We start from the raw sequence: 10,000 nt of genomic DNA on the forward strand, positions 1-10,000 counted from the left end.
GTATGTCTAAGAACAGAGGCGTTCTTACCATGACCATTATCTCATATGCCCCTCTTCTTCTAATGGCGGCGGCGGTGGTGGTGGTGGTGCTGGTGGTGCTGGTGGTGGTGGACACGACAATGGCGGCGGTGGCGGTGGCGGTGGCGGTGGCGGTGGTGACGGTGTTGTTGACATTTGTTGCGATAATAGGTAAATGGCGTTGCGATAGCATGGTAGCTGGGTAATGGTGGTTGTGTGAAGTGGTTGCGATGTAATAAGGTGGTGATGCTATTCTGTCATCCTTTCCGGGTCGATAAATTAAGTACCAGTCGCGCACTGGGGTCGATGTAATCGATTTACCCCCTCCTCCGAAATTGTTTGCCTTGTGCCAAAATTTGAAACCGATATTATTTGTAGTCGTTGAGGCCTTGTTTATTGTCCTCATAAGCATTATCGAGCCGGAATCTAATCGACCGCGTTCCATTTGTGACCATCCCCTCTTTTTATACATCAGGGTGTAAATTGTCCGATGTATCTTCACTTCATTTAAGACGGTAGAATGATTTGAGGGAGATTTGGTTTCTATTTCGAACAGACGAGTGACCGTTTGAAGGCTTTGAGAGATGGTGTGAGAGAGAGAGGGGGGGAATGTCTGGTCACAAAGTGAGGGTCAGAGGTACGTTATAAGGAAGTGGTGATAACGAATAAGAGAGAGTGAGAGAGAGAGAGAGGGAGAGAGACAGAGACAGAGAGAGGAAGAGATTCATTGGTGTTGAACTGAGAGGAAAGGGAAGAGAAATTCGCTGTTAACTTATGGACAGATAAGGAATGGAAGAATCAGAGGGGGGTGTAGGGGGTATTTGTATGTGAATGTATGTCTGTGTATGTGCGAGTGTGTGTGTGTATGTGTATGTTTGTATGAGTGTTTGTATGTGATGTGTGTGTGTGTGTGTGTGTGTGTGTGTGTGTGTGTGTGTGCCTGTCTGTGAATGTATGCCTCTGTGTGTATGTATGCCTGTGTGTGTGAGTGTGCGTGTGTGTGAGGGAGAGAGTGTGCGTGAGTGTGTGTTTGTGTGTGTACGTGTGCATGTATGTTTGTGTTTGTGTGTGTGTGTGTGTGTTTCTGTGTGTGTTTGCTGTAAGTGTGTGTGTGTGTGCGTGTGTGCGTGTGTGCGTGTGTGAGTGTGTTTGTGTGTCGCAGTTGGTATACTGAGAGATGGGGGAGATGGGTAGGGAGAGAGAGGGAAGCGAAAGAAAGAAAGAAAGAAAGAACGGCAAAAGAGACCGATAGAGTAAATACCAGGCTTAAATAAAATATGTACTAGGGACGGTTTGTTCGGACTAAAACAAAGATAGATGAATTATATGTACTCACATATGCGTGTGTATACACATATAACATACATGAGTGTACACACACACACATACATACACATATTCTTTTATTCTTTTATTCTTTTACTTTTTTACTTGTTTCAGTCATTTGACTGCGGCCATGCTGGAGCACTGCCTTTAGTCGCGCAAATCGACCCCAGAACTTATTCTTTGTATTCTATCGGTCTCTTTTGCCGAACCGCTAAGTTACGGGGAACGTAAACACACCAGCATCGGTTGTCAAGCGATGCTGGAAGACAAACAGACACACAAACACACACACAAAAACACACACACGTATATACGACGGGCTTCTTTCAGTTTCCGTCTACCATATCCACTCACAGGGTTTGGTCAGCCCGAGGCTATAGTAGAAGACACTTTCCCAAGGCGGTGCCACGCAGTGGGACTGAACCCGGAACCATGTGGTTGGTAAGCAAGCTACTTACCACACAGCCACTCCTGCGCCTATATGTATATAACTGAAGAATTGGCGGAAACTGGAGAGGGAATGTGGTGATGAGCCTTGAATGAATCGGTGAGAATCTCCAGCTGAGCTGTATTAAATGGTCGCCAGAGAAGAAGGAATAAAAGAAAGAGGAGTTGGAAGCAAGATGGCGAGAGATTACGGTCGGAACGGAACAGTTATGGGAAGGTAATAATGTCAGAAGATTACAGAAACGGTGAAGAAGTCAACAAGGGATTACAAGAGCAGCAGAGTAGCGGCAGCACAAGTAGTAGTAGTAGTAGTAGTAGTAGTAGTAGTAGTAGTAGTAGTAGTAGTAGTAGTAGTAGTAGTGGTGGTGGTGGTGGTGGTGGCGGCGGCGGCAACAGCGGTAAGGGGCGTAGTCGCTGTCGTAGTCGTCGTCGTCGTCGTCGTCGTCGTCGTCGTCGTCGTCGTAGTAGTAGTAGTAGTAGTAGTAGTAGTAGTAGTAGTAGTAGTAGCAGCAGCGGATTTGCTGTGCGAGCGACACAATTAGGGACCTTCTATGTGGTCGTTTTCGCTTGCTAAAAGAAGCAGCCATGTATTCCTTCAAATCAGATCCGACCAGGAAGGAAAGGACGGAAAGGAGATAGAAAAGGAGAAGTGAAAGCTGATAAATGACAACGGGCCATTATAGTTACGAAGGGCCGTGATTGTGAGATTACTGTTGCAATGGGAGGAAGGTGTAAGTACCAGTTACATACTGGGATCGATCTAATTGACTGGCCCCCTCCCTAAAAATTTCGGGCCTTGTGCCTAGATTAGAAAAGAATATTGTTTTTTTGATTTAGACACAAGGAGGTAATTTTTTTAAGGCGGGAGGGATCAACCCTAGTACTTTACTTATACTTTATTGTATCGATCTCGGAAGAATGAAAGGCAAATCCTGCTCCAGCAAAAAAAAAAAAAAATCCCCTGTGATACATTTAGCCTGACGTATTTTTCCATGTGACCCCTTCCATAATTCCTTTGCAATCAAATCACAATTTATGTATCGCAAAATATATTCTGTGCGTTTCTTTAAACTCCTTTCACTTCCATTTTCTTCCTTCCTCGGATCTGACGTTATTTAATTATTTCTTGTCTTCTACTCGTGGCGATGACATTTTTCACTCTGTCTAGATAGAGATAAGTGGACGACGAAGCCGCGAAACAGAGAAAGCCATTTAAACACTCAACAGAAATGGTTAACAAGAAACATCTTTTTGTGTTGCTTTTCTTTGTTTTTAGAAGAAGAAAAGCGAATATATACATACATACATATATATATATATATATATATATATATATATATATGTATGTATGTATGTATATATGTATATATAATATTATATCAATGGGATTCGATTTTCTGACAGCAAAGTGCCAATATGTCACCTGTAGAAATCTAATACAGAAATTAGGACTTGGTTTTATTTCTATATTTATTCCTATGGTTCTGGATATTATTTATTCATAACGTATTTTAGTATTTTCTCAGTTCTTTTCTTCAAGGAAATAAATATTTAAATTCTTATTAAAATTGATATTGAATTTTACTCAAAATTAATCTTTTTCTCTTTTTCCCCTCCTTCTTTTTTTATTTTTACATTAGCTGCCACTTAAATGTTAATAATTTTGCTTTTCAAGTCGTCAGCTATTGCAAAATATTCATTAAAAACGAAACAATAATACTACAAGACAGATCATTTTCCAAGCCGAAGGCGACCTTTATACATCTTTTTTTTTTTTCTTTTTTTATGATTGCTTCCGCTTTTCGATTTTCTTATTTCAACCACATTGAGCGAGTGTGTGATTTTTGTTGTCGTTGTTGTTGTTGTTGTTGTTGTTGTTGGTTCGACAATGATATGACAGATACATTTAACGAAATATTTATTACAAAAGACCAGTTAACAATTCCTGTTCAGCTTTTTAAAAAAAAGTAAGTTATTTGGGGCTTAATATCTTATCCTTGTAAAAATTGTCTGCTAACCAATATCACTTTAGTAGTCTTAAACTGGAAGAAGAAGAAGAAGAAGAAGAAGAAGAAGAAGAAGAAGAAGAAGAAGAAGAAGAAGAAGAAGAAGAAGAAGAAGAAGAAGAAGAAGTAGTAGTAGTAGTAGTAGTAGTAGTAGTAGTAGTAGTAGTAGTAGTTTATTCCTAGATAAGACACCTGGTCTGGCAGGGCGTTCCAGCTGTGACTGTCCGGCTTTTTTCTTTCTATAGTGTGTCTAAGATGACATTGTCTTGTACGTTCTTCATTTTCTCTTTTTAAGGCATTGAGCTCTGATTTGGAGGAAGATTTGACCTCCGTTTCCCGCAGGTTGAGCGACTGCATTGTTGAGGCTCGCTCTTTGGCTTATGGGTAATTCTGTTGCCAGCTATGATGTATGCTTTTTTTTTTATTTATGCGCCCTTTTAAAGCCTAGCCAGGCTCATGGGCCCGGTTTTTATCGGTCATAGACAAGTTAGGACTCTGTTACCCAATGTTTTATTCCTATTTGTTAAAGCACAGACATGACGGTGCTGTTGCAGTCACGTGGTTCCGGGCTCCGTTACATTGCGCTGCATCTTGGGCAAGTATCTTCTACTATAGCCCTGGGCTGACCAATACCTTGTGAGTGAATTTGGTAGGCGGAAACTGTGTGGAATCCCGTCGTATATATGTAGGTGTGTGGAGGCGCAATGGCCCAGTGGTTAGGGCAGCGGACTCGCAGTCGGAGGATCGCGGTTTCGATTCCCAGACCGGGCGTCGAGTGTGCTTATTGAGCGAAAACACCTAAAGCTCCACGAGGCTCCGGCAGGGGGTGGTGGCGACCTCTGGTGTACTCTTTCGCCACAACTTTCTCTCAGTCTTTCTTCCTGTTTCTTGAGTAACGCTGCGATGGACTGGCGTCCTGTCCAGCTGGGGGGGGGGGACACAATACGCCACCATAGAAACCGGGAAACCGGGCCCATGAGCCTGGCTAGGCTTCAAAAGGGCGCTTAAATAAATAAAATAATATGTGGGTGTAGATTTAAGTAGGTAGGCAGGTAAGTAAGTAGGTAGGTAGGTAGGTAGGTATAGGTGTGTATCTCTTTGTGTTTGTTTGTCTCCCATTGTTTGACAATCGGTGTTGGTTGGTTTACATCCCCGTAACCTAAGCGATTCGGCAAAAGGGTACGATAGAATAAGTACCAGACTTTCAAAAAAATTAATAATGGTGTGCATTTCTTTGCCTAAACCTATCGAGGCACTGCCGCCAACGCGGCCGCAGTCTAATGACTGAAACTAGTAAAAGATGAAAAATGAATTATACTAAAAATTTACGAATTAGCTTCTATTTCTACCAAGTCCAGCGACTACATAGTGGCTTCTTTGTTGGTTTCTTTTTTTTTTTTTTTTTTTTGCACAGAAAAGGTTCTTTGCTGGGTCTTTGCAGGTTTCTTACACCTGAGTTGAGCCCCACCTCCACCACCTTAACAAAGATTCACTCACCAACGCATTGCAGCTATTAGTTGACCAAAGTGAATTCCCTCTCTCTCTCTCTCTCTCTCTCTCTCTCACACACACACACACACATATACACTCTCTCTCTCTCTCACATTCACACATACACTCTCTCTCTCTCTCTCTCTCTCTCACACACACACACACTCACACACATACACACATTACACACACGTTCAAACAACGACTACACTCATAAACAGCGAAAAGCAAACACATATACAGATAACTGCCGTATGATACACACATTCTCTCTCTCACTCTCTCTCTCTCTCTCTCTCTCTCTCACTCTCGCTCTCTCTATCTATCTATCTATCTATCTATCTATCTATCTATCTATCTATCTATCTATCTCCCCCCCCCTCTCTCTCTCTATTTCACTCACAAGGCTTCGGCTGACGCGAAACTGTGCGGTAAATACCGCGGTAGGGATTGAAACCTGAACTTCGTGATTATGAAGCGAACTTCTTAACCATTCGGTCAAGGCAGCACCGAATGTGCGCGCACACATATGCACACACACACACACACACACACACACATACACACACACATACACACACACACACACACACACACACACACACACACACAAGCATTGACATACACACACGCAGCTGCTCATATAACGAGCTACAAATATCAACAATCGAATGTTTTTTTTTTTTTTTACGGAAATGATCGATGATCGAACTGTTAAATTATCTCTTAACAACAACAGATCGCAGCTATTCTGTTCATTTTTGTTGTTTTTGTCATTTGTTGTTGTTGCTGTTGTTTTGTTTTGTTTTTTTGTTTGTTTGTTGTTTTTTTGTTTTGTTTTGTTTTGTTTTTTTGTTTTTTTGAAATCATTGATTAATTTCTAAACTACATTTACCGTTTCTGTAAAAATAGGGATTCGATATTTCAACAGTAAAAATTCTACCCTCATTTTATTCCTATATTTTTCTCGTTCAATTATATTTATTTTCTTCTTCTTATTATTATTATTATTATTATTATTATTATTATTATTATTATTATTATTATTATTATTATTATACAGAGGTGTTAGTAGAGTGATGGAGCAAAAGAAAATGTGTCCGAGTGTGTGTTTGAATGTATGTGTGTATATGTATACATATTGTGTGTATGTGTACATATTGTGTGTATGTGTGCATGTGAGAATATGTGTGTATGAATGCGTGAACGTGTGTGTGTGTGTGTGTGTGTGTGTGTGTGTGAGACATTATAGGATTTTGTTTTTGAGTGTTTTGTGCCATTTTTGTTAGAAATTGAATATCTTAAAATGTTCTTTTCTCTCCATTTTGAGTGGTTTTCACATCACTTTCTCTTCCCCCTCTACACACACACACACACACACACACACACACACACACTTACGCAAATATATTATCCTCTCTTTCGCACACATATTACATACACACATATATAAACATACACGGATGCTTGTGTATATGTGAATGTGTGCGCGCGCACGCGTGTGTGGGTAGATGGTGTGTGCGTGTGTGTATGTGTGTGTACACGCGCACAATTACATTTGAATACAGTTTTTTTAAAGGTGTTTTATACATTTGTATACTCTGTTTTATACATTCACACACAACACACACACACACACACATTTGTTTATTTAAAGTGTGTGTCTTAAGTGCTTTATTACAATATCATCAGTCTGCATTTTAGTGTAACATACACTGCTATTATCTATCTCTCAACCTACTCTCTCTCTCTCTCTCTCTCTCTCTCTCTCTCTTTGCCCCACCTTCTCTCCCCTCTTCTCTCTCCTTCCTCTCTCTCTCTCTCTCTCTCCTCACAATCTGTCTCTTGCTCCCTTTTTTCTCTCACCACTATCTCTCTCCACTATTTTTCTCATCATCATCTCTATCTCACCTTCACTTTCAAATTCACACTCCATCTTTATCTATCTATCTATCTATCTATCTATCCATCTATCTATATACATATCTATCTATCTGTCTATCTATTTAACAATAAATTTATCTATCCATCTATCTATTCATCTGTCTGCCCATCTATCTATCTATCTATCTATCTATCTATCTATCTATCTATCTACATATTTACCAATCTATCTATCTATTTATCTAACTATAAATCTATCCATTTCTCTGTCTATTTGTCTATCTATCTCTATGTCTATCATCCATCGGTCTATCTATCTAGCTATCTATCCATCTCTCAATCTATCTATTTATCCAAATATTCACCTTTCTGTCTATCAATCTATCTCTCTATCTGGGGTCCCAGTCGACTGAAGAAATTTATTGTCTAAGGAGCTATTTACCTTGTGTCTTTTACTTGTTTCAGTCATTAGACTGTGGTCATGCTGGGGCACTGCTTTTGTGAATTTCAGTCGAGCGAATAGACCCCAGGACATTTTATGTCTGGAATTTATTTTATCGTTTTGTTTTTGTTTTATTATTTTTTTTGCTGAACCGCTTGGTTACGGGGACGTAAACGCAGAAACAAATACGCACACACATAGATGTATATACATACGGCGGGCTTCTTTCAGTTTCCATCTACCAAATCCACTCATAAGGCGTTGGTCGGCCGGAGGTTATAGTAGAAGTCACTTGCCCAAGGTGCCACGCAATGAGACTGAACTCAGAACCATGTGGTTGGGAAGCAAGCTTCTTATTTCTTTACTGCCCACAAGGGGTTGAACATAGAGGGGACAAACAAGGACAGACAAAAGGATTAAGTCGATTACATCGACTCCAGTGCGTAACTGGTACTTAATTTATCGACCCCAAAAGGATGAAAGGCAAAGTCAACCTCGGCGGAATTTGAACTCAGAACGGTGCGGCAGACGATATACCGCGAAGCATTTCGCCCGGCGTGCTAACGTTTCTGCCAGTTCGCCGCCTTATTACCACCCAGCTTCTTACCACACAGCTACGTCTGTGCCTGCTTTGCTTAGTCCGTCCATTGCGTTCACCAGTTGGATTTAAAGACCAGATTTTAATTTGCATTACTGTATAAATGTATTCAAAAATTTCAGCTAGCTGAGCTGATTGTAGTTATTTCCCTTGCTGTTCTTTTCTATTTCCTACAGATTTTAACCTCCTTTATAGAGCAATTTATCTTACTGCTCTAATAATCTCCTATGATCTTACTATATTGTATTTCTTAGATCCTACCATATTTGTCATTAACCTACCAGTGCACGACTTTAAAAAGCTATCATTTTAATTAATTAATTTATTTATATTTTCTCCATTTGATAGGTCGTTTGAGAAAAGAGACCGCTTACGTATCCACATACTACACGTCCATGAGAAACACCGACCTCACAAATGCATTGTCTGCGGCAAAAGCTTCAGTCAGTCGTCAAGCCTGAATAAACATATGCGGGTGAGTTAATGCGTTACATAATGCGATGTGTGTGTGTGTGTGTGTGTGTGTGTGTGTGTGTGTGTGTGTGTGTGTGTGAGAGAGAGAGCGTGTGTGTGTATGTGTGTGTAGAGAGAGAGAGAGAGAGAGGCGCAATGGCCCAGTGGTTAGGGCAGCGGACTCGCGGTCGGAAGATCGCGGTTTCGATTCCCAGACCGCGGTTTCGATTCCACGAGGCTCCGGCAGGGAGTGGTGGCGACCCCTGTTGTACTCTTTCACCCCAACTTTCTCGCACTCTTTCTTCCTGCTTCTTGAGTAACGCTGCGATAGACTGGCGTCCCGTCCAGCTGGGGGGGGGGGGCACATATGCCATAGAAACCGGGAAACCGGGCCCATGAGCCTGGCTAGGCTTTAAAAGGCCGCATAAATAAAATAATAAATATATAAATATATGTCTATATCTTCGTATGCATGTGTGTTTGTCTATGCGTGGGTTTGCGCTCGTTATGCATGCAGACATCGATTCGATATATGGATGGACTGCTTCCGTCACTAATGACTATATTTTACACACAACGATACCATTGACTGATTGGTCACTGCTTTTCTCTATCTTAAAGACGAAATTTAGAAAGTAAGAAAGTCATTCACTGTATTTTGTCCTGGAGAAAATTTCTTGCTGTAGAGAGATAGGTGTAAACACAGCGAGTCAGTTCGCAGCGTTCCCTAACCAGAATGATGGATGCATACATTTCGGAGTGGTTATCTCCTCTTCAGCACCACAGGTGATTCAAGCAGGAAAATTCCAACGCACAAAATACTCGACCTTCGAATAACTCTGTAACTTCTGCCGATTAAGTAATATATATTCATATATAAGGCATAGAGATGGTAGAACCGTTAGCATGCCGGACTAAATGCGTAGCGGCATTTCGTCCGTCTTTACGTTCTGATTTCAAATTCTTTTAGGGCTCGATGAAATAAGTACCAGTGAAGCACTGGGGTCGATGTATCGACTAACCCCACCCACGAAATTACTGGCCTTGTGCCAAAATTTGAAACTAATATATAAACATATATAGGTGCAGGCGTGACTGTGTGGTAAGAAGCTTGCTTCCCAACCACATGGTTCCGGGTTCAGTCCCACTGTATAGCACCTTGGTCAAGTACCTTCTATTATAATTTCGGGCCAACCAAAACCTTGTGAGTGGATTTGATAGACGGAAACTGAAAGAAACTTGTCGTGTATGTATGTGTGTATATATATATATATATATATATATATATATACACACAATCAGATGACTAAAACAAGTAAAAGAATAATATAATAA

At 40.8% G+C, this 10,000-nt stretch overlaps 1 protein-coding gene across 1 annotated transcript in view; it reads left to right on the forward strand.

Annotated features, from left to right (window-relative positions):
* LOC106874589 (PR domain zinc finger protein 14-like) overlaps window positions 1-10,000 on the forward strand; it is a 132,095-nt gene that overhangs the window by 95,837 nt on the left and 26,258 nt on the right. The window contains exon 8 of the mRNA XM_089350127.1: window positions 8,561-8,687. Within this exon, the coding sequence (XP_089206253.1) occupies window positions 8,561-8,687 (127 nt within the window). The remainder of the gene's footprint in view (window positions 1-8,560; window positions 8,688-10,000) is intronic.

Source organism: Octopus bimaculoides, chromosome 4 (assembly GCF_046866305.1).
Source record: "Octopus bimaculoides isolate indiv1 chromosome 4, ASM4686630v1, whole genome shotgun sequence".
NCBI lineage: Eukaryota > Metazoa > Mollusca > Cephalopoda > Octopoda > Octopodidae > Octopus > Octopus bimaculoides.